At 46.9% G+C, this 27523-nt stretch overlaps 1 protein-coding gene across 3 annotated transcripts in view; it reads left to right on the plus strand.

The window, feature by feature from the left end:
* The window catches only part of SFMBT2 (Scm like with four mbt domains 2), a 77779-nt gene that overhangs the window by 21059 nt on the left and 29197 nt on the right, over positions 1-27523 (plus strand). For all 3 annotated transcript variants that reach the window (XM_083401916.1, XM_083401917.1, XM_083401915.1), the window contains 6 exons: positions 8641-8729; positions 12662-12908; positions 15063-15160; positions 20199-20300; positions 21134-21281; positions 26339-26421. In XM_083401916.1, coding sequence (XP_083258042.1) covers positions 8641-8729; positions 12662-12908; positions 15063-15160; positions 20199-20300; positions 21134-21281; positions 26339-26421 — 767 coding nt within the window. The remainder of the gene's footprint in view (positions 1-8640; positions 8730-12661; positions 12909-15062; positions 15161-20198; positions 20301-21133; positions 21282-26338; positions 26422-27523) is intronic.

Here is a 27523-nt window from a genome sequence, read left to right on the forward strand (position 1 = left end):
CAACAGTAGGGGGCGCCGATGACTGGCAGACTCAACGGGATTCTAGCTTTGCCCCGCCCCCATCCTCCTCACTGCTGAATTTTACAAGGGCAATGCTGAGGAAGCTTGAAGGTGGATTGTAAGGCAGGCAGCAGGACACGGGTGGCGCTGTGGGTTAAACCACTGAGCTGAGGGCTTGCCAATCGAAAGGTAAGCGGTTCGAATCCCCGCAACGGGGTGAGTTCCCGTTGCTCAGTCTCTGCTCCTGCCAACCTAGCAGTTCGAAAGCATGTCTAAATGCAAGTAGATAAATAGGTACCTCTCCGGCGGGAAGGTAAACGGTGTTTCCGAGCACTGCTCTGGTTCATCAGAAGCGGCTTAGTCATGCTGGCCACATGACCCGGAAGCTGTACGCCAGCTCCCTTGCCCAATAAAGCGAGATGAGCGCCGCAACCCCAGAGTCGTCCGCGACTGGACCTAATGGTCAGGGGTCCCTTTACCTTTAAGGCAGGCAGCAAGGGGATTGGCAGGGAGACTCTGGGGAGGAAGCACCAAGAGTGAGAGAAAGACCAAGAGTGTCTTGCATTGGAGAAGCACAAGCAGTGAAGTCATCTTGCAAGTGACCAGTTCAAGCGAGGGGTGGAGGGGACGGGGGGAAATCCAGATCTGCAGGATAAGAAGCGAGGTGGAATGCTGGAAGATCCATGGCAGATGAACTCAAGTACATGCAGAACACAGTGTTAACCATCAACCTGGACAATTTTGAAAGAGTTAGACAAATTCTTTTTTTAAAAGTATTTTTTTTTTTTTTTGGCTTATAGAAAAAGATGGAAAACTTAATATCAAATATCTTTTCCCTTTTTGTACAAACTAAGACTTTGGTCTAAATAATTTAAAAAACATAAGAGTGGGAGAGGAATAGAGAAAGAGAGAAATATATCTCTTATATAAGAGTATATCTGAAGGAGCGTCTCCACCCCCATCGTTCTGCCCGAACACTGAGGTCCAGCTCCGAGGGCCTTCTGGCGGTTCCCTCACTGCGAGAGGCCAAGTTACAGGGAACCAGGCAGAGGGCCTTCTCGGTGGTGGCGCCCGCCCTGTGGAACGCCCTCCCATCAGATGTCAAAGCGATAAACAACTACCTGACATTCAGAAGACATCTGAAGGCAGCCCTGTTTAGGGAAGTTTTTAATATGTGACATTTTAGTGTATTTTTCATCTTTGTTGGAAGCAGCCCAGAGTGGCTGGGGAAACCCAGCCAGATGGGCGGGGTACAAATAATAAATTATTATTAGTAGTAGTAGTAGTAGTAGTAGTAGAAAAGAGAGAGAGAAAGAAATAAAATCAAAAAGGCAAGAGACATCCGATTTTTCATCTGTCCGCTATATATAAACAATACAGTCCTACCTTGGAAGTTGAACGGAATTCCAAAACATTTGGAAACAAAGCGTGGCTTCTGATTGGCTGCAGGAAGCTCCTGCAGCCAATCAGAAGCCGCAGGAGCCCCGTCGGATGTCCGGGCTCCGAAAATAGTTCGCAAACCGGAACAGTCACTTCTGAGTTTGCGGCGTTCAGGAGCAAAAACGTTAGAGAACTAAGCTGTTCGAAAACCAAGGTATGAATGTACAGTGGTACCTCAGGTTGCAGACGCTTCAGGATACAGACTCCGCTAACCCAGAAATAGTGCTTCAGGTTAAGAACTTTGCTTCAGGATGAGAACAGAAATTGCGCAGTGGTGGCAGCAGGAGGCCCCATTAGCTAAAGTGGCGCTTCAGGTTAAGAACAGTTTCAGGTTAAGAACGGACCTCCGGAACGAATTAAGTACTTAACCCAAGTTACCACGGTATTCACTTCACCCACTCCAATATAACACCCAACAAAGCCACTTCAGTCCTCAAATCCAAATGTCATCATTTCAAATTCTTAAATTCTTAAAGATTCTTAAAGGTAGAAGAAAGTGAAGGGTTGGGACAGAAAGTCCCAAACTTTGCCCACCAATTTTGGTTTAGGATCTGTTCCCTCCATTGACGACTGATGCGACGCTTCCTGTGAGTAAGCAACAACCCTTTCCCCACCGCAAGTGTGGTAGACTTTACTGAGCTAGAGGGGGCATTGGTCTGACTCTGTATTTGACAGCTTCCTGCGCAGGCCTGAACTCGCTTCATGAACACGGTTGGCAGTCCCCGTGAAAAACCTCCTTCATTTTTTGAAACGGCATCCTCATGGCAGGCTACAGATGGACGGTGCCTGTCGTAAAAAATAAGGAGGCTCAGATTTATGGGATGCTCGGAATGAATAACCGCCGCTCCGGGAGGCAGTGAAACCGTTTTAATGAAATGACCCTGCGCTATATGAAAATATCCACTTGCCAACGCTGCCTTTATGACAGCTGGGAAGTTGATTTTGGGAGGAAACAAAGGGAGATGAAGAGGATTTATTGTGCTATTGCCCTGCATGGTGCAACATACATATCAATTATATGTGGGGAGACAGGGGATTATTTAATAGACATAAATAAATGCTATGGGACGCGGGTGGCTCTGTGGGTTAAACCACAGAGCCTAGGGCCTGCCGATCAGAAGGTCAGTGGTTCAAATCCCCGCGACGAGGTGAGCTCCCGTTGCTCGGTCCCTGCTCCTGCCAACCTAGCAGTTCAAAAGCACGTCAAAGTTCAAGTAGATAAATAGGTGCCGCTCCAGCGGGAAGGTAAACGGCATTTCCGTGCGCTGCTCTGGTTCGCCAGAAGCGGCTTAGTCATGCTGGCCACATGACCCGGAAGCTGTACGCCGGCTCCCTCAGCCAATAAATCGAGATGAGCGCCGCAACCCCAGAGTCGGTCACATCAGGGGACCCTTTACCTTTACCTAAATAAATGCTACTCCGCGGCTTGAGGAAAGCAAATAAAGGTCTCTGCCTCAAACAGCTTACAATCTCAAGCTTGAAGAAAGTTTGGAGTACATGGCAACAGGGAGTTGAAGACTGATGCACCCACATCTGATATCTAAGGAGGGGGTATCACCCCCCAATACCTTAACTTGTAACTATTTAGGGCCTGGAAGCACCAATAAATCTTTGGCTGTGTGCTCTCCCAAGACCACATTCCCAGCATGTTTGCACTTCTGTCTCAGCGACGTCTACGCTGGCTTGGTTCTAAACCACTGAGCCTCTTGGGCTTGCCGATTGAAAGGTCGGCGGTTTGAATCCCCGCAACAGTGTGAGCTTCCGCTGCTGTGTCCCAGCTCCTGCCAACCTAGCAGTTCGAAAGCACGCCAGCGCAAGTAGATAAATAGGTACCGCTCCAGCGGGAAGGTAAACGGTGTTTCCGTGCGCTGCTCTGGTTTCAGTGTTCCGTTGCCCCAGAAGCGGCTTAGTCATGCTGGCCACACGACCCGGAAAGCTGTATGTGGACAAACGCTGGCTCCCTCGGCCTGAAAGCGAGATGAGCACCGCAACCCCATAGTCGCCTTTGACTGGACTTAACCATCCAGGGGTCCTTTAACCTGCCCACAGAATGGGAGACGGCACGAACCCCAAGGAGTTGGCTTCAGGCACCAGTCTTGTTGGCAGACCAATGCTGTGGCACAAAGGGGTCTGCAAGCATGACGCCTAACTTCACATGCAGACAAAGTTCCTAACTCACTGAGGGTTTGAGACCCATCGGCTCCCCTCAGCTGGTTTAGCCGTCCAGTCAACGCCATTCCCGGGGTGCGGCTGTAGTTTCATGCTAACAGCTTCTAGGAGCCACAGGTGAGAGCTAAGTGCAAGGTAGGGGCCAAAGGTGGACAAATGACCCCAGAAGGGTCAAGACATGCCCCCCCCCAAGGTACTACCCTCCCCTCACAACCCATACACCCCAGGGCAGCTGTTGGGAATGATCATTTCATACCCATGCTCTGGTTATCTCTCGCTTGGACTACTGCAATGTGCTCTATGTGGGGCTACCTTTGAAGATGACCCAGAAACTACAACTAATCCAGAATGCGGCAGCTAGACTGGTGACTGGGATCGGCCCCCGAGACCACATAACACTGGTCTTGAAAGACCTACATTGGCTCCCAGTACGTTTCCGAGCACAATTCAAAGTGTTAGTGTTGACCTTTACATCCCTAAATAGCCTCGGTCCAGTATACCTGAAGGAGCGTCTCCACTCCCATCATTCTGCCCAGACACTGAGGTCCAGCTCTGAGGGCCTTCTGGCGGTTCCCTCACTGCGAGAAGCCAAGTTACAGGGAACCAGGCAGAGGGCCTTCTCGGTAGTGGCACCCACCCTGTGGAACGCCCTCCCACCAGATGTCAAAGAGAACAACAACTACCAGACTTTTAGACGACATCTGAAGGCAGCCCTCTTTAGGGAAGCTTCTAATGTTTGATGCATTACTGTATTTTAATATTTTGTTGGAAGCCGCCCAGAGTGGCTGGGAAAGCCCAGCCAGATGGGCGGTGTATAAATATATTATTATTATTATTATTATTATTATTATTATTATTATTATTATTAAAGCCGCTAGCAGGCAACGTTCCTTCTCCTTCCTGCTCCAAGCAGCCAAGATCAGGCTTGGCTAAGTTCGAAGCCCCGACGAAAATTCCTTCCTGGCTGCAAATGTTGCTCTAATGAACTTAACTATTGACCTTTGATACACAGAAGTAAGCAGCCTAACTAGACGAGGCTCGGAGGCAATGCAGAGAGCAAGCCTTAAGTCCGTAGGGGAAAAGAAGGTCCCATTTATCTGCGTGAACCTTCCAGCTAATGCAGCACTTTACTTCCATGGCCATAAAATTGCTAATTCCTCTGGAGACGCCATTCAAAGATAGCATTGTGTAATACCGTACGGTTAGTTATTATTTTAATTTTTTCTTTTTTTCTTTTACAAGGGATGAGAGCAGTCACCTTTGCATTTCCCCCCACCCCCCTAGTTTAAATAGATTTACACAAAGCTCTAAAAGCAGAAATGTAATAAGCAATACACATGTTCTGGATAAGGTGAATTTAATCACAGAGGCGCTGGTAGACCGAAAGAGTGACTGGAATAAAGCACTGCTCTGTTAACAGGGCAGAAATTCGGCATATTTATATATTATGCCTGGCCAATCTGGAGGCCTCATACTGTCTACCAATCAGAAGGGCCGATGTTGCAGGCCCCCATTCCTGTCCCCCATGTAGCCCAGAGGGCCCAGAGGTCTGAGTGCAAGTGCAGGGATGTGATTGAATATTTTTGTTGCCCTAAATGAGGGATGGAGAAGCCATGAATCTTCAGGCATTGTTGGACTCCAACTCCCATCAGCCTCAGCCAGCATGAGCAATGGTCAGGGATGATGGGAGTTGTAGTCCAGCAACACCTGGACAAGAGCAGAGTATAACCTGTCGAGAAAATAACAGTTTGTCTTCCTGTGATCAGGCCTTTATTGGGGGGGAAGGAGTCCCAGGGGCATAGAAAGTCACCTTTATACAGAGTCAGACCATTGGTCCATCTATCTCAATATTATCAGTCCCATAAGTCACACATTCCATGTCTAGTTCTGGGCATAGCTGTCAACTTTCCCCTTTTTTAAAGGGAAATTCCCTTATTCCGAATAGGATTCCTCGCAAGAAAAGGGAAAAGTTGACAGCTATGGTTCTGGGCCCCACGATTTAAGAAGGATGTCGACAAGCTGGAAGGTGTGCAGAGGAGGGCGACCAAGATGATCAAGGGCAGGGGTAGGCAAACTAAGGCCCGGGAGCCGAATCCAGCCCAATCGCCTTCTCAATCCGGCCAGCGGACGGTGTGTTTTTACATGAGTAGAAAGTGTCTTTTTATTTAAAATGCATCTCTGGGTTATTTGTTATTTGTGGGGCCTGCCTGGTGTTTGTACATGAGTAGAATGTGTGCTTTTATTTAAAATGCATCTCTGGGTTATTTGTGGGGCATAGGAATTCGCTCATATTTTTTCCTTCAAAATATAGTCCGGCCCACCACATGGTCTGAGGGACGGTGGACCGGCCCACAGCTGAAAAAGGTTGCTTACCCCCGATCAAGGGTCTGGAAACCATGCCTTATGAGGAATGGTTGAGGGAGCTGGGTATGGTTAACTTGGAAAAGTGGAGACTGAGAGGAGATAGGAGAGCCATCTTCAAATATCTTACACAGAAGAGGGAGCAAGCCTGTTTTCTCCTGCTCTGGAGGGTAGGACTCGAACCCACAGCTTCAAGTTAGAACAAGGGAGATTCCGACTCAACATCAGGAATAACTTTCTGGCAGTAAGAGCTGTTTGACAGTGGGGAGATGGTGGACTCTCCTTCTCTGGGGGTTTTTAAGCAGAGGTTAGACGGCCATCATGGATGCTTTAGCTGAGTTTCCTGCATTGCAGGGGGTTGGACTAGATGACCCTCGGGTCCCTTCCAACTCCACCGTTCCATGTTCCTATGTTAATATTTTATTGAGTTTTACAACAGACATATAACAACAATAAACTAACAACATCACAACAAAGGAACACAAGAAGAAACACTATAACACATACACACAAAACAACAAAATACAAAAAGAAAAATAAACATATTAAAAACAATTTTTGTCTCCTTGTATTCTTTGCATTATCTTGTTTCTCTGACTTCCCCAGACCTCCCTTTCCTGTATTCCAAATCAAATATTCTATCTGCAAATTCTTTCCCTCTGTCATATTTTGATTTTTTAATAATCTTAGAGTCTAATAGATAGTTGCATTTCCTTAAGTCTGATAAAAGTGTTGGATCTTTCTCTATTCACTTTTCAACTAATAACCATTCACCATCAATCCGATGTCATCAAACATTCATTATCTTATAATGTTTCTGTAAATAGTCTTTACATTTCTTCCAGTCTTTCTTCACCGTCTCTTCTCCCTGGTCTCTGATTCTGCCAGTCATTTCTGCCATTTCCATGTAGTCGGTAACTTTCATCTGCCAATCTTCCAGCGTGGGTAGCTGTTGTGTCTTCCAATACTGTGCGATGAGTATTCTTGCTGCTGCTGTAGCATACATAAAAAATGTCCTATCCTTCTTGTGCACCTGTTGGCTAACCATACCCAGGAGAAAGGCTTCCGTTCCATGTTCCTATGAATGGTTCCTGCTGTTGCACGTCTAGCAAGCCAGGCAAAGGGTGCAGCTCTGCCCTGCCCCATTGGTGCCCCTGCCCCACCTGTTTCTGACCTCCCTGCCTTCTTCTCCCCTACCAGTCGCAATGGACACCAGCCACCACCTTAAATTATCTGATGCTCTTCCCTGGTTGGAGCGAGAGTATCTTAGCGGCTGGGCCTGGCTCCCTCACCCATGTCTTCCCCGTTGAAGAACCAGCTGGGTGACAAGTTAATTAAATAGCTCATTTGTAACGGTTACATCTTGCTGCTTTGTTTAGGCCTTGTCATACAATCGGTCCCCTTCAGCCGGTAAATGATGCTATCTATTGATTCTCTGTGCTGGTAACATTTACAGTCTTTTGTCATCTGCTGTTTTCTTGATGGATCTGCTGGTAGCTGCTAATGTCGGAGCCTGGATATAAATCCAGCCTTGTTGTTTGTTGGTTTTTTAAATCCTCTTATCCCAGCGGTTTTGGCCGACACTTTCACTGCTCCTAACGCAATCCCTCTGGAGAGCTCCTGTCACCTCGCAAATCCCAATTTGTAACCTTGTAATGTTGTCTGGACGCGGGTGGCACTGTGGGTTAAACCACAGAGCCTAGGACTTGCTGATCAGAAGGTCGGCAGTTCGAATCCCCGCGACGGGGTGAGCTCCCGTTGCTCAGTCCCTGCTCCTGCCAACCTAGCAGTTCGAAAGCACATCAAAGTGCAAGTAGATAAATAGGTACCGCTCCGGCGAGAAGGTAAACGGCGTTTCCGTGCGCTGCTCTGGTTCGCCAGAAGCAGCTTAGTCCTGCTGGCCACATGACCCAGAAGCTGTACACTGGCTCCCTCGGCCAGTAAAGCGAGATGAGTGCCGCAACCCCAGAGTTGGTCACGACTGGACCTAATGGTCAGGGGTCCCTTTACCTTTTAATGTTGTCTGTGTGGTCTCATGCACATGCCCTCCCAACACCTTGAAGGCAAAAACCAAGAGGCCATGTTCCCAGATGCCATCTTCCTGTTTTGTAATTGTGAGAGAACGGCGGCCATTTTGGGCGCTGTGATCGCTCGTGATTTCACACTGCGATATCCTCCTGGAAAAAACAACAATTTTTTAGTGGGGTGGGGGAGAAATTGCGGCGTGAAATAATGGGAGATCGCGATGCCCAATATGGCCGCCTTTCTCTCACGATAAAAAATGGGGTGTCCATGTTTTTCTGGGGTACAGGATGTCCACATTTTTTGGGGTATGCATTCCTGGCTCACACCTAAATCCATGCAGTGCTTGGAACAACTAATTTTGCCAGGGACACTCACTGGTACTTTTTACTGCTGAATTTTCCTTTTCCCCTTTTTTGCTTATTTATTTATTTTCATGGATTTACTTACTGCCTTTCTTCCACCATGGAAACTCAAGTGGCTTGGGACGGATGGTACCTGCAAACCATAATTTACTGGACCGAGATTGTGATGGGTCATAGAGTTTGGAAGCTACCTCGTACAATCTGCCTCTATGTTTCAGTCTAGCCTTTTTACGGGTCAGAATCTGTCGCCTTAGCTAATCATGTGCTCGCCTTGCTTTCCCAGCTATCAAGGAGAAATATTCGGACTGGACGGCGTTCCTCATACGTGATTTGACGGACTCGCGAACGGCGCCTGCAAATTTACTGGAAGGCGTATGTATTGAGTTAATATATCCTCTTGAGTGCTACAGTGTTTGTGGTGGTACGATTATTTAAGCCTGTAAAACTGACTCCCGCCTCCTCGCTTTTTAGCCCAGCTCTGGCAAGGCGGTGGGTGAGAAGGAAAGCATTGATTTTTTGCATGTGGGTCATCTAAGATAGGCACAACTTTTAAGTGCAATTACATTCTTAAGTGATCGGATTCTAGGCTATTGGAGCGGTGGAGAGGGAGGCAAACAGATCCAGATATTCTTATTTGGGTTTCTTTCAATGCATGGAAGCAAGACATTCTGTGCTTGTTTGGAATTCCTTTTCACAGTAATGACCTTCTCAGAGGCTTCGACCAGATTAGTGTAGGGCATAGGCGCTAGGGGTACCAGGGTACCCACAAATTTTTTTATGGGTGCTTAGCACCCACAACACAGGCCTCCGAAGTGACTTCTGGTTTCTATTGGAAGTCGTCACAGAGCCCTGACACGACCTCCCAGACGATGTAGAAACTGGAAGTCGCTCAGAGGTCTCTGACGTAACCTCTGAGTCCCTGTGAGGCCTCGGCAGTGCTGCCGCATCCCCAGTGTGATGTCACGATGTCATGACGTCAGGTTAGGTCACGGGCGCTGTTGGGGACCCATAACATAAGGCCCAAGTCAGCGCCCCTGGTGTAAAGGGCTGGAAAACACATTCTCCCCTTGATATTGTTCATCCCAGCCAGCAGGTATGGTAAGATCTGTGGTCCAGCAGCATCTAAAGCAGGCTTCCTCAAATTCACCCTTCCAGATGTTTTGAGACTACAATTCCCATCATCTTGACCACTGATCCTGCTAGCTAGGAATCATGGGAGTTCTAGGCCTGAAATATCTGGAGGGCCGAGTTTGAGGAAGCCTGATGTAGAGTGCTGTAGGTCCCCTGCCCTGCTCTTGAGGGAATGGTGCTGATGGTGGAAATCATAGAATTGTAGAGTTGGAAGGGACAACAAGAGTAATCTAGTCCAACCCCCTGCAATTCAGGAATCTTTTGCCCAGCATGGGACTCAAACCCACAACCCTAAGATTAAGAGTGTCATGCTCTACTGAGTGAGCTACCAAATATATGATGTTGGAACAGGATGGATCTAACAATTCTCTTATCTTCACGATCTCCTAATTGACTGCAGTTCGGGTGAGATTAAGCTGTGAGAGTATTGCTGTTCGGTTCAGTGTGTCCACAACGGTGTGGAGTTTGTGTGGGATGGTTTTGAGTTGTATTTTTTCAAGATGAGGGTTATCTCCAGTCCAGTTGTGATTCCTGCATTGCAGTGTGTGGGGGGTGGGGTTGGACTAGATGACCGCTGGGGTCCCTTCCAGCTCCACAATTCTATGATTCCATTCTTGGGCATGCACCACAGTGTGTGGCTTGCTAATGCACTGCAGGAGCAATGAATATTCTTGATGCCTTGTGGTGTTCTTTCAGTAAAATGAGCCCTGGATATTCCACTTTTTTTTATAGAAAAGCCTCTAGCTCTTTATTTTCCTGAGAAATACGCAGGCAGTACATTCTGTCTGGCTGCTCAGTTCAACTCAATCCCAGTGTTTATTCTGCCCAGTGACACCCAACTGCATTTTATTGGAGTATTTAATATACCCCATAGCTTTTAATTTTAACAGAACAAGCAGCTTGCATTTCAGTCTCTGCTGGTTTTGAGGTGCACTAACTTTCAGCTCCTCCCCACGATCACCACCGCTACAAAACTTATGGCTCCAGGCCTGTTTCACAGTTTGCTATCCGAATTGGTAGCTTCCTTGCTAGAATAATCACTTGCATTGTTTGCTCAATAGTCAGGAGTGAGGATCGGGCGAGGTGTGTGTGTGTGCAAATTGTAACTGGTTCCAGATATTATTATTTTTTAATGACAATTATTATCACCATCACTGCTTATCAGTTTAGCAAATAGGCTGCCTAGAGTCAGTGCTTCCTTACGGGATCCTTTTGCTGTAGAAATTGATGCTCAAGGCAGAGTTGATTATTATCTATAGACATCCTACTCTCCTTCTGTTTCCCCCATTCCTCACCTAAGAGTTTTAATCAGGCAAACCCCAAAACAACAGGAACTTAAAAACACACAGAATGTGTTTTTAGCAGGAAAGGCATCATGGTTGTTGCAGGTTCCGTCCTGTACCCCCAAAACACCCCTTCATAACATTCCCCGGATATGCTTACGAGCCATCTGGAAATTGTCATGTTAAAAACATTCAAGATTTTGCAGATTGGATGCTTATGTTTCAAGAATGATTTTATTTATTTTGGTAAAGGGCCAAACCAGGTCTGCTTTAACAACGTGTTTAGCGACCAACTTTTTTTTGTTTTTAAAAATACAATTAATTAATTAACAGGCACATGGGATTGGGGTTAATTGGGACTGCAGTTTGCCAGTCCCTCCCCCCCCCCCCCCCAGTAGCAATACTACTTGCAGTGATCCCAACAAGCAAATTAGTCATTAGGGAAAAAAACAACTGCCATTGGCACCAATGGAAGTTTTTATTATAACGCTTTTGCCATGCTAGAGGACTTCATTGGGATTGTGGTTAGGGCATGAAGGATGAAGCCTCTCTTTCCCACATGCTACAAAAACCTCTACAAAATCCCTTCCGACACACGCACACCTGGTCCTTTATATAAAACAAAAAACACAGGTGTGTTTGCTGAACACGCTATGAAAATAATGTCTGGTTCGTTCTTCACATTTGCTGACACACACGTGTGTGCATGCACACGAACACCCTAAAGCACATACATAGCTCATCCTAAAAAAATAATAATGCAGATCTAATTCAGAAATCAGGGACGCGGGTGGCGCTGTGGGTTAAACTGCAGAGCCTAGGACTTGCTGATCAGAAGGTTGGCGGTTCGAATCCCCGCGATGGGGTGAGCTCCTGTTGCTCGCTCCCTGCTCCTGCCAACCTAGCAGTGCAAGTAGATAAATAGGTACCACTCCGGCGGGAAGGTAAACGGCGTTTCCGTGCGCTGCTCTGGTTCGCCAGAAGCGGCTTAGTCATGCTGGCCACATGACCTGGAAGCTGTACGCCAGCTCCCTCGGCCGATAAAGCTAGATGAGCGTCGCAACCCCAGAGTCATCCCCAACTGGACTTAATGGTCAGGGGTCCCTTTACCTTTAATTCAGAAATCAACAGTGGGTTAAAACAGAATCCAGTGGTGACTGGTAGGGTGGAAGGTTGGGAGGTGGACAGTAGGTGGCGCCAGAGATGGTGGCAAGTAGAGCCAGCTCATTCTAGTTTTGCCCCTGTCCTTCTCCGCCCTTCTGCTGAGCTCTGCAAGCGCAACACTGGGACTTAAGGAGGAGGACATTGGCAGGCAGGGCCACCCCCTGGAGTATTTGTAAGTAAGGAAACAGGGCAGGTGAGGGCTACCTGGGGGCAAACTGAAGATGGCTGGGCAGTAGCCCATTTCTCCAAATGGACCAGCCTCTGCTGCCAGGATCTGAATATATGTGTGACTTTGCAAGCTGAACATTTAAAAGCTCACTCCTTTTCCATAAACATTTCCTTGTCACAGCTCCCTACAGTTAAGACCATTTATTTTATTTTCACATAATCCGATTCCTGGGATATTAATAATATTTTTTTTAAAATGGGGGGATGTGAGTCAATTTTGAAAAGAATAATTGTCGAGCATTAAGCACAGTTAATTTCTCTTCCTGTTTTTCCCTTTTTTTTCTTTTGCTTTTGGAATGTATGACTGGGTTAAAATTAGGAGGAAGGAGAGACTGCTGGGATAAAGGTGAAGAAAAAACGTCATCCAACCGCAAACACACACATACACACAAAATATAGAATAAAAAATTAAAAAATATAAATCTTCTGCTGTCTCTGTTACCGTGAGAAGACTTCGCATAAAGTTTAAAATAAGGAGTTTTGCTTCTGTTCAAACAGCCTCTGCGAGGGAAAAACCCTGTAGACCTCATTACAGTTGATTCCTTAATAGAGCTTCAGGATTCCCAGAGTCCCTTTCAATACTGGATAGTTAGTGTTCTTGAGAATGTTGGAGGAAGATTACGCCTTCGCTATGTGGGATTGGAGGAGACTGAATCCTATGACCAGTGGTTGTTTTACTTGGATTACAGACTTCGACCAGTTGGTTGGTGTCAAGAGAATAAGTACAGACTGGATCCACCTGCAGGTAAAAATACGAAAGAAAAAAAATGCAGAAATAAGTTTCCTAATACTGTAAATGTTATAGGCAGGTCCCTGCCTGCCTGCGGTTGATGAATAGTATAATATGCTTTAAATGTATGATACCTACATGGCCTTAGTTTGCTGTTACAGGTAACTCACAACTTACGCACATTTAAGTTGCATAAGCTTTGCACAATTGGCAAAAGGAATTAAAAGTGGGCATAAAAGGATCAAGTGTCTGAGGGGAAAAGGACTTTGGCAACCAATAGATCATGACATCTGAAATAAGGGTGGGGCTATGTAGAGACATTGGCTGGCTTCATGGTTTTCCCCCACATCGGGATTTTTGCATAGCGCACACACGCACACGTCATGATTTGCGATATACGGTGGACACTCGGGTTGCGAACGTGATCCATTTGGGAGGCACAACCTGCAGTGCCGCGTCTGCGCATGCGCGGGTTGCGCTTCTGTGCATGCGCAAAGCTCAATTTAGTGCTTCTGCACGAGTGCCAAAACCTGGAAGTAAACCGTTCCAGTACAGTGGTACCTCGGGTTACATACGCTTCAGATTACATACGCTTCAGGTTACACACTCCACTAAGCCAGAAATAGTGCTTCAGGTTAAGAACTATTCTTCAGGATAAGAACAGAAATCGGGCTCCGGCAGTGCAGCGGCAGCAGGAGGCCCCATTAGCTAAAGTGGTGCTTCAGGTTAAGAAGAGTTTCAGGTTAAGTATGGACCTCCGGAACGAATTAAGTACTTAACCCGAGGTACCACTGTACTTCCAGGTTTCGGCACGTCCGTAACCCGAAAACACGCAACCTGAAGCGTCTGTAACCTGAGGTATGACTGTATTGCCAGGTCAAAAGTTATGAAACCGATATCACGATACGGACTTGGAACCTGTTTGGGATGATATATCAAAATATTGCCCAGCCCTAGTTGAGAGTCGCCTGTCTTGTGCTTTGACTACCAGAAAGGTGCTTGTGGGATCTTCTGCCTCGGGCGGCAAAATAACTTGGCAGGCCTTGGGCATGCACTTTGACTTGGTGGGGTGAAAGGCCATTCACTGCTCTGTCTCAAGCCGCAAAATGTCTTGGGCAGGTATTGGACCCTCACAAATCAGTTTGAGTTGCAGTTGAGCTCAGTGTTTATCCCAGAGGTGCTGCAAACAGGTGATAACAGTGTTAAGTGTATTTCGGGCTGAGTGCCAAAACTTTGCCCTATTGTCTTCATTAACAGATTTACTGACCTTGATTCTAGGAGCAGCGGGAAGAGAGCTTTAGCTTCACTTAGTAGGAGAGCCTGCTTATCTCTCCCATCATCTTGTATTCTGGGGCGTGCAGTTTTGTGGGGGTGCAGTGGGGCAAGAGATTGCCCCAGAAGGAAAGGCTTTATTTTAATCTCACTTTCCTCCTGTGAATGGATTTACAGGAGTTTAAAGAAAAACCCGCTGTGAATTGCTTAAAAGCATTGAGTGAGGCAGCCAACGCAACTTTCCCGCCCCCTCGATTTACGGGTTTTGTACTTTGCAAAGCACTGTCATCAGTTGAGTCCTCAGGGCAGCTTAAAAGCAGGTTGCTGTGTGGGTCTGTTGGGACAAATCTGGTTAAATCTACCAGGTGTGCAAATGAGGCCCATATGAGTGAGTGTGTCTGTGTGTGTGAGAGAGAGAGAGAGAGAGAGGGAGAGGGAGAAAGCAAACTCTGATCCTAAACTTCCTCTCCTTTTTGGGATATCTTTGGGAGAGGAAAAGGCTAAGGCATAAACGCTACACAAATCTGCAGTGGATTCCCTAAGGATGGCACCTTGTATGCCTCCTTTTGCCAACTCCTGCAGCCAAGCTGGTGCCAAACTTATCTCAGCTTTTTTTTGGCTCACACCAGGACCTCGGACCGAGGCCAAGACAATGATATTGTTGTCTGGGCAGTCCAGGACCTCCATACGCACTGCCCAGGCTTGCGCCCCAGGGAAACCACTTCGGTGCTGCTAATGTGGCGGTTTGACTTCACCCCTGGAGGCTCACTCCATTGCGTCTTGGGACAGACGGATGCCAACCACGTATTTGCAGACCCAGAACTTGAATGGAGCATTGCAGGATGTTAATACACACTGCTTCAACGTCCATGTGATTTCTGATGTGGTTTGTTTTAGAAATCTGTTCTCTGAAGACTGTGTCTGAGTGGCATTCGGCTCTGGATAAAGCCCTGATTGAGGCAGCACAGTTTCCCCTCCCTATGGAAGTGTTTAAGGTAGGATCTGTTATTCTCTTTTCAGCTGAAATAGCAGCCAGTTTGAATTTCGGTGGCATCCTTGTATTGTGCTCCTGATTCTCGTATCAGACCCATCCATCTTTGTTCGGAATGGAGACTGCCAGCTCCTTGCTTGATGCTACTTTCTCCATAGTTCTATTACTGCTGCCGCCATTTTGAACCCTGGGGCAGACCCTCCATGGGTTGCCTGTTGAAGCCATCTTTGCAAATTCCAGCCTACAGCCACCCCCAACTTGGTGCCCTCTAGATCTGTGGACCCCAACGACCATCAGCACCAGGCGACTGGTCAGGGTTGTTGGGAGTTGTAGTTCAACATACCTGGATGATGCCAGGTTGGGAGAGGCTGTAATAATAATAATAATAATAATAATAATAATAATAATAATAATAATAATTTTTATTTATACCCCGCCCTCCCCAGCCAAGGCCGGGCTCAGGGTGGCTAACAAGCAATAATAAAAACAAGTTGAATGATTACAACTTAAAAACAAAATTAAAATACAACATAAAAATATTGAAACATTAAAATATTAAAATGTAGCCTCATCGCAGGAGGAGAAAGGCAAAGAAAAAAGAAAGAGAGGGGGGGAATCAAATTGGCTCCAAGTCAAAGGCCAGGTGGAACAACTCTTTCTTACAGGCCCTGCGGAAAGAAATCAGATCCTGCAGGGCCCTGGTCTCATGAGGCAGAGCGTTCCACCAGGGCGGAGCCAGAGTTGAAAAGGCCCTGGCTCTGGTTGAAGCCAATCTGACTTCCTTAGGGCCCGGGACCACTAGGGTGTTGCTATTTATGGAACTTGAGGCTCTCCGTGGGGCATACCGGGTGAGGCGGTCCCGTAGGTATGAGGGTCCTAGGCCGTGAAGGGCTTTAAAGATCAAAAGCAGCACCTTAAATCTGACCCTGTAGGCTAGAATGGGCACTTATAACCTTGCCGTTTCCATGCCTAGTGTTGTCGTTTCACAGAGAGAAAGCTTGCCTAACCTCCTAACACCATGTCAGACCTTGGCTCCATCCAGCTTGGTACTGTGCAGTGGCGTAGCGCAGAGGGGCCCCAGGCACAAAATTTGAGAGGAGGGCACAACCCATTCAGGCGCCAGCATTGGCCGACCTGGCTCCCCCCATGTGAGCAGGCAGGGGGCACAGCACGACCCTGCTTGGCTCTGGTGGCGGGGCACTCCATCCGCATTGGCAGATTGCCTGCCCCGGGTACCGGCAACCCCTGCTATGCCACTGGTACTGTATGCGTTGAACTGCTGCATCTGCGTATTGTTTTGGAAAATGTGAATTAGTGTCCTTGACTGGCTGGAGGCAGAGGGATGTTGGGAGGGACCTTTGGGGGGAAAAAACAAAAAGCCCTGCAATGGGAAGAGAGATTTATTTATTTTTGCTGCTGGCTCCAGCCCTGACGATTAGGTGGATTCGCTTCAACATCTCATCCAGGCTCCCTTCCCCCTTCCATCCCTAGACCTCAGCCAGAATTTCTTGCATGGCGAGTTCTCGTCCCACCCTCTCCCGTGGAAATAAAGACTATTTAAGGTTAATAGGCTAAATATGGTCACAACTTTATTGGTTACAGGTGATGAGCGGTATTGGCTTAGGCATTGGTCCTAACAGACTATCCAGCTTCAGGAACAGCTGGTATGCGGGAAAAGAGGGAGATCCCTGGCCGTGCCTGCATTTAAACCGGGCGGGCCATGCCCCCAAAGCCAGCCGATTGGCTGGCCAGGGGGTGACACGGCCAGGGATTCTCCCAATCGCACGGGGGGGGGGGCGTGACGCCCGCAGTCCCACCTCCTCTGCAGGGCGGAAGTGGCTTTTCCAGCAATTTAAAACCCACGATTTTAAAAACAGTTAAATAGCAGTCGCAGGAACAGTGTGGCTTCTCAAAATGCACATCTCAGGTGTCAAAAGGCCTGGGCCAGCATTTGCCAGAAGCTTTGTAGCGAAGGGGTCAGACACAACTCTGTGGAGAGAAGGCAGTAGCTTCCCCAAAAATCCTGTTTCCTGTGTCTTGCCTTTCCTTCTTCTTGCTTTTGTTTGGATTTGAGTTTCTTGCCAGCTATGCCCTGTCAAAGCAATAAATTCTCACCTTGAGCCGCCTGGCTTGTGAGTTCAGTTTCCCCTGCGGTGAGGATATATATCGGTATGGAAAATTCTGCAGGTTTAATAAAAGGAGAAGGTGATGAATTGCAAACAAGTGCACTCTATCCTACAAGCACCTTTATAATAAGCTCTGAGTGGGGGTGCGGGGGTGTTATTGCTCCTGCTTTCAAAAAACACTTGGTTCCTGTGAAGAACGGGGAGTGGAATTACTAGCGTCAAGAATACTGTCGTTGCTTCAACGCAGGTCAGTGATGGAAGTGGTCCTCTTCCTGTTGATGAAAACCAGGCTGTTGGAAAGCAATAGTTTTCCAGTGGTGGGAAACCACACAAAATTGGCACATAATTGGCGGGGAGAGGGGTCGGTGCTGTGTTCGGAAGCGCAAAATGTGTGGCTTCTGGAATCGAATCCTTTCAATTGCAGAGTCCTGCAGACTCACTTAAATGCGACCCCCTGAAAGGTTGGGGACACCACCAGCCCGCCGCTGCCTTAAGCATTTGAAAGCAACTACAGTGGTGCCCCGCAAGACGAATGCCTCGCAAGACGGAAAACCAGCAAGACGAAAGGGTTTTCCGTTTTCAGAGGCGCTTCGCAAGACGAATTTCCCTATGGGCTTGCTTCGCAAGACGAAAATTGACGAAAATTTTTGAGTTTTTTCCCCGCTCCCAAACCCCTTTTTCTGAAGCGCTAAGCTGCTAAAAGCCTTTTAGCAGCAAAACCGCTAATCCCTTAAGCCTTTAATAGCCATTAATAGCCCTTAAACTGTCAATAGCGCTAATAGCGCTAATCCGCTAATGGGCTTGCTTCGCAAGACGAAAAAACCGCAAGACGAAAAGACTCGCAGAACGGATTCTTTTCGTCTTGCGAGGCACCACTGTATTCTTGATTTATTTCACCATTTTAGCCCACCCTTCATCGCAAAGTGATCCCAAGCTGGAGAACAATTTTTAAAAACCAAATGCATTACAATCAGTAATCATAGAACGAGCAGGTGAAACACCAAAGAACAACTAGGATAGCATTATTATTATTATTATTATTATTATTATTATTATTATACCCTGCCGATCTGGCTGGGTTTCCCCAGCCACTCTGGGCGGCTTTCAGCAGAATATAGAAACAATATAAATATAAATGGTTAGCTGATAGCCCAGCAAACACCCTAGTGAATTGACTAATTTGCAATCAATTAAATTACCTAACCCTGGTCTATGTATTACATGAGTATTTCAAAGAACGCTTTGTTTATACAGATGAACCTAGGAGCTTTGAGATGCAAAGATGCCACAGAGTGGCTGGGGAAACCCAGTCAGATGAATAATAGAATCACACAATGGTAGGGTTGGGAGGGACCCTAAGGGTCATCTAGCCCAACCCACTGCAAGACCGCATACATCCCCTCCTTCCTATTTTATCCTCAAAACAACCCTGTGAGGAGGCTGGGCTGAGAGGCAGTGACTGGCCCCGAGGTGTCCCAATGAGCTTTTGGTGGCCGAGTGGAAATTTGAACCCTGGTCTCCCCGGTCTTATATTCCAGCCCAGGGGTCAGCAACCTTTTTCAGTCACCTTTTTCGGTCCACCATTCCTCAGACCTTGTGGGGGGCCAGAATACATTTTGAGGTAAAAAATGAACGAATTCCTATGCCCCACAAATAACCCAAAGATTCATTTTAAATAAAAGCACACATTCTACTCATGTAAAAACACCAGGCAGGCCCCACAAATAACCCAGAGGTGCGTTTGAAATAAAAGGACACATTCTACTCCTGTAAAAACACGCTGATTCCCAGACCGTCTGGGGGCCGGATTTAGAAGACGATTGGGCCGCATCCGGCCCCCAGGCCTTAGTTTGCCCACCCCTGGTCCAGCCCTTTAACCACTAGACTATACTGGCTCTCAAGTCTCTTAAGTACAAATTGGTGAGAGGGGTTAAGTATCACACAATCACATATATCTGCTATGTTGTCTTGAACATAAAAGACCGGCACTGTGCGGGATCCATGAGGACCCTACTTTCTTTTTGTCTCAAGAGTAAAGAGAAATAAAGAGAAGTCTTATTATCTGCCATTGACGTGCGCCAAGGAATTCAGAGAGCAATCCATCATGGCTGCGCGTCAATTTGAGCCTAATAGCAATTAAAAGCTTTGTGTTCGCTCCAGTGAAATGTATCCTTCAGAAATTATGTAGATTAATTGGCGTCTTGAAAGGAAGCATATGTTTGCCGTCTCATTCATTCCTCCGAAGCTGAGACAGGCTGTTAAAAGGTTCGCTGGGAGGGAGCGTTTTGAAGCCACCTTCTCACGCTTCCTGTTAAACTGGGGCCCATCACCCTGGGAAGACAGGCCATCTAAGAGGAGGAAAACCCTGATCCTAAGCCTCTGCCGCCTGGCGGGATATCTTTGGGAGGAGAAAATGCTCAGGAATAAACCCTACACAAATAGGGAGTGGGGTATTTGACACCTTGTATGCCTCCTTCCGGTACGTGGATGGCGCTGTGGGTTAAACCACAGGGCCTAGGACTTGTCCATCAGAAAGTCGGCGGTTCGAATCCCCGCGACGGGGTGAGCTCCCGTTGCTCAGTCCCTGCTCCTGCCCACCTAGCAGTTCGAAAGCACATCAAAGTGCAAGTAGATAAATAGGTACCACTCCAGTGGGAAGGTCAGCAGTATTTCCGTGTGCTCTGGCTTCCGTCACAGTGTCCCATTGTGCCAGACACGGTTTAGTCCTGGCCACATGACCCGGAAAGCTGCCTGTCAACAAACACCGGCTCCCTTGGCCTGAAAGCGAGATGAGCGCCGCAACCCCATAGTAGCCTTTGACCGGACTTAACTGTCTGGGGTCCTTTACCTTTTTTACCTAATCACCTTCTGAGCTTCGGGGACAAAGCCTTGGATTTATTTGTTTTTGTTTCATAGGACCATGATGACTTGAGGAACCACCTGTTCACGGTGGGCATGAAATTGGAGGCGGTGGATATGAAAGATCCATGTAGGATTTGTCCCGCTACAATATCTAAGGTGAGAAATTTAAAATGGGGGAAGGCAGGGGGTTGGACTAGATGACCCTTGGATCCTTTCCAACTCTAAAATTCTGTGATTCTAACACAGATGGAAAATAATAATTGTTAAGTTGTGGGTTGACATAGCAGACGACACAGCAATTTATCCAAAGCAGCTCTTTATTTTGTAAGCTGGAACAGAACTAAACTGAGGAGCTCAGTCAGCCTGCTTATATAGAGCTACAGGACAATTGTAACTGTTGCAATGTTCTAAAACTATCCAATCACTGAACGTCACTTTTCGACCCTTCATTTGCATACAAAACTATCCAATCACTGAACGTCACTTTTCGATCCTTCATTTGCATAACTATCTACAGTATCCCCCTGCTGGCCCAGGGTGAGAACTTCAGTACATAACACCAATAATAATAATAATAATAATAATAGAAGATTTCTTACTTTCCCTTCCCTGTGAGGTCCTAGGGTAGGTTATTAGTGGTAAGCTCAATGGTGGGGACACTCTGACAAACTTTCCTTTAGCCAAAAAGAGCACTCCCACTTTATTTATTAATTATATTGCATTTCTACCCCACCTTTTCCTCCAAGGCGCTCCAGGGGTCTTACGTGGTTCTCCCCCTTCCCATTTTATCCTCACAACAACCCTGTGAGGTAGGTTTCGGACCTGAAGTGTGAAAATTGCAGACCCACTTTTGCTGATGAGTATCCCGAACCTAGTATTTTCAGTGCAAAATGAAAGGAAAACACAAGGCTGGTCCCTGAACACATTCGTTCTGTGTGTGTCGATGGCAGGGGGTTTTCCTTAATGCAGAATTGTTTGGTTCCCTCCAGGTTTTTAACAACCATTTCGTTCAAGTAACCATCGACGATCTCCGTCCCGAAGGGAGCGCAACCTCCATGATTTGCCATGCCGATTCCTTGGGGATCATGCCAGTACAGTGGTGCCTTAAAAACGGAGTCCACCTGACACCGCCCAAAGGTCTGTATATATTTATATAGCTCTCTCTGGGCAAAAAGTCTTTCCTAGGTTTTCAGAGTGCTACGGTGCCCTGGCTAGCCCACAGCTTGTTTCAGTTTTGATAGTGGGTTGCAGGGTTGCGTAACCCAGGACGTAGGACGTGGAAGAAACCCATAAATGCTGCCTGCTAAATCTGGAGAGAGGGACTCAGCCATGAAGCTCCCAGATATTTACTGTATTTTCCCGTGTATAAGATGATGCTTTTTGCAATAATAATAATAATAATTTATTTATACCCCGCCCATTTGGCTGAGTTTCCCCAGCCACTCTGGGCGCCTCCCAATCAAGTGTTAAAAACAGTACAGCGTTAAATATTAAAAACTTCCCTGAACAGGGCTGCCTTCAGATGTCTTTTAAAGACAGGATAGCTGCTGATTTCCTTCACATCTGAAGGGAGGGCGTTCCACAGGGTGGGTGCCACCACCGAGAAGGCCCTCTGTCTGGTTCTCTGTAACCTCACTTCTCGCAATGAGGGAACCGCCAGAAGGCCCTTGGCGCTGGATATCAGTGTCCGTGCTGAACGATGGGGGTGGAGACGCTCCTTCAGGTATACAGGACCGAGGCCTGCTAAGAAAAAATCAGGCAAAAATTGGGTGTCGTCTTATACACGGATAGTGAATGCAGAGGGGGGAACGTGCGATTAATGGCAGTGGCGATTGGGCAGGTGATTGGTGGCTGCAGGAAGGCCTGCTGGCGATTGGCTGTGGCTGCGGCAATTGGGCAGGCGATTGGCGGCTGCGGCAAGTGGGCGGGTGGGTTGTTGGTGGCAGGAAGCAAACAATTGGCAGCTGCGGTGAGGCGTGTGATTGGCAGTGGCTGTGGCAAGCGATCAGCGGTGGCGGGCAGACAGGTGAGCGATTGGCGGAAGTGACCTCCCCCACCCCTCCGAAAAGCTAAACAACTTAATTTCTTAATTTGGGGCGTCTTATACATGGGGGCGTCTTATACACGGAAAAATACTGTATGTTTGAGAACTGGCATGGTGTACTGCAGAGTCGCCAGCCTTTCTTGGAGACGCCTTTTTGCAATCACAAATTGGAGAAGCTGTTGTGGGCGCCACAGGAACACCGCAACCAAGCACACGCCGCAATCTGTTTTAACAGCAACGGCAGAATTACCTCTTTCAGCAAGGGAAAGGCATTTTGGAGCTCCAGGAAAGACCCGCAATAGTGACTCCTAGCTTAGTGGTTCAAGTTTTGGCTTAATGCTAGAGAAACCTGGCATCATCTCTAAGTCTAACTCAGGGTGTCTCTTAAGTCTAACCCACCCTACCTGAAGAAACCAGAGGCCTTTCTCTTGGGCATGGTCAGCCAACTGGTGCCAAAGAAGGATAGAACTTTCTTTATGTATGCCACAACAGCAGCAAAAATACTTATTGCGCAGTATTGGAAGACACAAGAACTACCCACTCTGGAAGAATGGCAGATGAAGGTGATGGACTACATGGAATTGGCAAAAATGACTGGCAGAATCAGAGACCAGGGAGAAGAGACGGTGGAAGAAGATTGGAAGAAAGACTATTTACAGAAATATTATAAGATTAATGAATGTTAGAATGACATCGGATTGAGGTTAAAAGGTTATTAGCAACAAAGTGGTGAAGGAGTATGGAAAATTCGAAGGTTAAAAGGTGTAAAATTAAAAGGTTTTACATATTGAGATATTAAGAAAAGATTAGGACACATTAAGATATTAAGATAAAGATTAAGTTAAGATAGAGGGAAGGGATTTGCTGATTAAATATTTGAACTGGAATACAGTGAGGGGAGGTGTGGGGAAGTCTGGGAAATAAGTAAATGCAAGGAATATTATGAAAATGGAATTGTTTTTATTTGTTTTTTTCTGTGTTTTTTGTTTGTTTTTTTGTATTTTTGTATTTTTCTTTTGTTTTTTCCTTTTATGCAAAAACCCTAATAAAATACAATATATAAAAAATCAAACCCACCCTACCTCGCAGGGTTGTTGTGAGGATAATATATGGGGGGCAGAAGCATTTATTTACCTCCCCCCATAAGCTTTATTACCATTATTAACAACCCAAAAGTGCAATGGCTGTGTATTGCACCACATACAAAACAAGCAAGTCACAAGAGAGATAGTTTCATTGCAGTTGAACTTCCAGTTCTAGGGTTCTGTGAAACGGTGACACAACAGTATTTTTCAAGACATCCTTATTTTTCCGAGCTGGTCTAGAAAGTGACACCTCAACCCAATTCATAAATAAATTCTGCTTTATTATACAGTGGTACCTCAGGTTAAGTACTTAATTCGTTCCAGAGGTCCGTTCTTAACCTGAAACTGTTCTTAACCTGAAGCACCACTTTAGCTAATGGGGCCTCCTGCTGCTGCCACACCGCCAGAGCACAATTTCTGTTCTCATCCTGAAGCAAAGTTCTTAACCTGAAGCACTATTTCTGGGTTAGCGGAATCTGTAACCTGAAGCGTATGTAACCTGAGGTACCACTGTACCAACACGGCCTGCTTTGGGGGCTGGTTTTCTGGGGACGGGTAGAGGTTAGACTGCATGTTTTTCCTAAATTGAATTTACCCCTTTTGCCTGGAGGCAGATTTAATGTACATTCCATCCCTGCCATTAAACAACTGGAAGAAGAATTGTGCAGGTTCCCTGGGGCCAAAAATAGACCCATGTGCTCTCTCTGTTTGGTGCCAGCCAGCAATTGCATCTCCATTAACTGCCAACAAATGTAAGCACTGAGTTGGCACTGCTTATATTTACTAAGCTGGATTTATAGACCTCTTTTCTTTCTTCCTTAAACATTAAGAGCCATTGCGCCCTTTTATGAGCTGTTTAAAGGGAGGGAGAATTTGCTCAAGGATTACAGCACTTTGCAGAGAGCGCTCAGCTATGCGCTCAAATGTAATCAGGCGCCGCTCCTTGACTGCATGCTATTGCCGGCATCTGAAATCTTAACACGGGCCGCTGCAGTTAATAAAACATTTAGCTGGTTATAAAAGGGCTGCTAGCCGCCAACATCTAACACCTGCTGCCTGAGGTTGATGGGAGTTGTAGTAATAATAATAATAATAATAATAATAATACTACAGTGGTACCTCAGGTTAAGTACTTAATTCGTTCCGGAGGTCCGATCTTAACCTGAAACTGTTCTTAACCTAAAGCACCACTTTAGCGAATGGGGCCTCCTGCTGCCGCTGCTGCACGATTTCTGTTCTCATCCTGAAGCAAGGTTCTTAACCTGAAGCACTATTTCTGGGTTAGCGGAGTGTGTAACCTGAAGCGTATGTAACCTGAAGCGTATGTAACCCGAGGTACCACTGTAATCATTTATTATTTATACCCCGCCCATCTGGCTGGGTCCCCCCAGCCACTCTGAGCAGTTTCCAACAAAACACTAAAATCCAATAACCTATTAAACATTAAAAGCTTCCCTAAATAGGGCTGCCTTCAGATGTCTTCTAAAAGTTTGGTAGTTATTTTCTCTTTGACATCTGGTGGGAGGGTGTTCCACAGGGCGGGTGCCACCACTGAGAAGGCCCTCTGCCTGGTTCCCTGTAACTTGGCTTCTCGCAGCGAGGGAACCTCCAGAAGGCCCTCAGCCCTGGACCTCAGTGTCTGGGCAGAACGGTGGAGGTGGAGAAGCTCCTTCAGGTATACTTCAGGTAGTACAACACACCTGAACTGCATCCGGTTGGAGAAGGGCTGACTTCAGGCATGATCACAGTCCAAAATTACAATAAGTGTGCGGGTGGAAGAACAGTGAAGACAGCTGGAGATTTAAGGCTGCAGCAGATCCAGCTGGCAAAGAGGGAAGCCGCCGTTCTTCAAAGGGACCTTGGCAGTGGGAACTTTTTGGTACCCAGAATCATAGAACTGCAGACCGCAAAGGGACCCCTGGGTCACCTAGTCCAACCCTGGGAGCGGCCACCGAGACCATATAACACCGGTCTTGAAAGACGTACATTGGCTCCCAGTACGTTTCCGAGCACAATTCAAAGTGTTGGTGCTGACCTTTAAAGCCTAAACGGCCTCGGTCCAGTATATCTGAAGGAGCGTCTCCACCCCCATCGTTCTGCCTGGACACTGAGGTCCAGCTCTGAGGGCCTTCTGGCGGTTCCCTCACTGTGAGAGACCAAGTTACAGGGAACCAGGCAGAGGGCCTTCTCGGTAGTGGCGCCCGCCCTGTGGAACGCCCTCCCATCAGATGTCAAAGCAATAAACAACTACCTGACATTCAGAAGACATCTGAAGGCAGCCCTGTTCAGTGAAGTTTTTAATATGTGACGTTTTAGTGTATTTTTCATCTTTGTTGGAAGCTGCCCAGAGTGGCTGGGGAAACCCAGCCAGATGGGCGGGGCACAAATAATATATTATTATTATTATTATTATTATTATTATTATTATTATTATTAAACCCCCTGCTGCAATGCAGGAATCTCAGCTAAAGCATCCATGACAGATGGCCATCCAATCTCTGCTTTAAAACCTCCAAGGAAGGAGAGTCGTCACCTTCCAAGCTGCCAAACTGCTTTTACCGTCCAGAATTTCTTCCTAATGTTTAGTTGGAATCTCCTTTGAACCTGTTGGTTCAAATCCCACCCTCTGGGCAGCTTCTAAGAAATCATTAAATCACAGAAAAACATCTAATATTAAAAACGTCCCTATACAGGACTGCTTTCAGATGTCTTCTAAAAGCCATTTATAGTATTTATCTGTTTGACATCCGATGGGAGGGTGTTCCAGAGGGTGGGTGCCACTACCGAGAAGGCCCTGTAACTTCACTTCTCTCAGTGAGGGAACCACCAGAAGGCCCTCGGAGCTGGATCTCAGTGTCTGGGCTGAACGATGGGGGTGGAGATGCTCCTTCTTATGTCCTTATATTCAGTGCTAGGGGAAAAAAAGAGGTGCCAGAACTCACCATGAACTCACCTCTGTTTTCTTATAACGGCAAAGGCGCCCACCTGAGAGGTGCCTGAACTGAGTTCCGGCGAGTTGAGGCTGAAAAATAAAGCCCTGCTTATATTCTTGTGTTGTCTTGCAGGTTATTCTAGCCAGGACTTTGACTGGGCAGATTACCAGAAGCAATGTGGAACTGAAGCAGCTCCCCAGTTTTGCTTCAGAAATGTAAGATACCGTTTTCCTTTTCTAAAAAGGTTTATTGATTTAATGGAGACAGATTTTTATTTATTTTTTTGGCTGGCTGCAGACGTAAGAAAGGGGGGAAACTTCTGGATTGAGGTTAAGGGGTTTTTAGCAATAAGGTTAGGTAAGAATGTGTAAAAATGGAATGTTAACAGGTGGAAAGTTAAAGCTATAATATATTAAGATTAAGATAAAGGTAAAGAGGGAAAGGATTTGCTGAATAAATGAACTGACTTGGAATACAAAGAGGGGAGGTGTGGGGAGGTCCGAGAAACAAGCAAATGTAAGATATGTTTTGAAAGACTGATTTGTTCTTAATTGCTTTTTATTTTTTGTATTTTCTTTGTAATTTTTTGTACTTTTCTTTTTCTTTTTTTTCTGTTATTTTTGTGAAAACCCTAATAAAATATTATTAAAAAAAAAGAAAGAAAGGGGGGAAACTTCATCTTCTGACACCAATGCAAATATCCCATCGATATGTAAACTGATATAGGCAACCCATGTGTCCAAATCTAGTGAGGACCACTGTGGTGCAGTGGTTAGAGTGTTGGACTAGGACCGGGGAGACCAGGGTTCGAATCCCTGCTCAGCTGTGAAACCCGCTGCGTGACCTTGGGGCCCAGTCACGGTCTCTCAGCCTAACCCAGTGGCGTAGCGTGGGTTGTCAGCACCCGGGGCAAGGCAAGTAATTTGCGTCCCTTAACCCGGGGCAAGGCAAGTAATTTGCGCCCCCCCCCCCCCCCGCTGCACTGTCCCTCCCCCAGATAGTCCCTCGCTCTCTCTCCGCACCGCACCGCATGCCTGGCACCCCCCCCCCCTCCACAGTGGGTGGCGACCCGGCGGCTCGGATAGGATTTGCACAGCCAGCACTGCAGTGAGAGAGAGGGAGTGAGCCAGGTAGGGGCAGAGAGCTGCGAGTGCGAGCGCCCCCCCCCCCCGGATGTTGCGCCCGGTGCAGCCGCCCCCCCCCCCTGCACCGCCACGCTACGCCACTGGCCTAACCTACATCACAGGGTTGTTGTGGGATGATAAAATGGGAAGAGATCCATTGATGGCTCCTTGGAAGAAAGGTGAGGCATAAATA

Source organism: Podarcis tiliguerta (genome assembly GCF_965153285.1).
Source record: "Podarcis tiliguerta genome assembly, chromosome: 10".
Classification (NCBI taxonomy): Eukaryota; Metazoa; Chordata; class Lepidosauria; order Squamata; family Lacertidae; genus Podarcis; species Podarcis tiliguerta.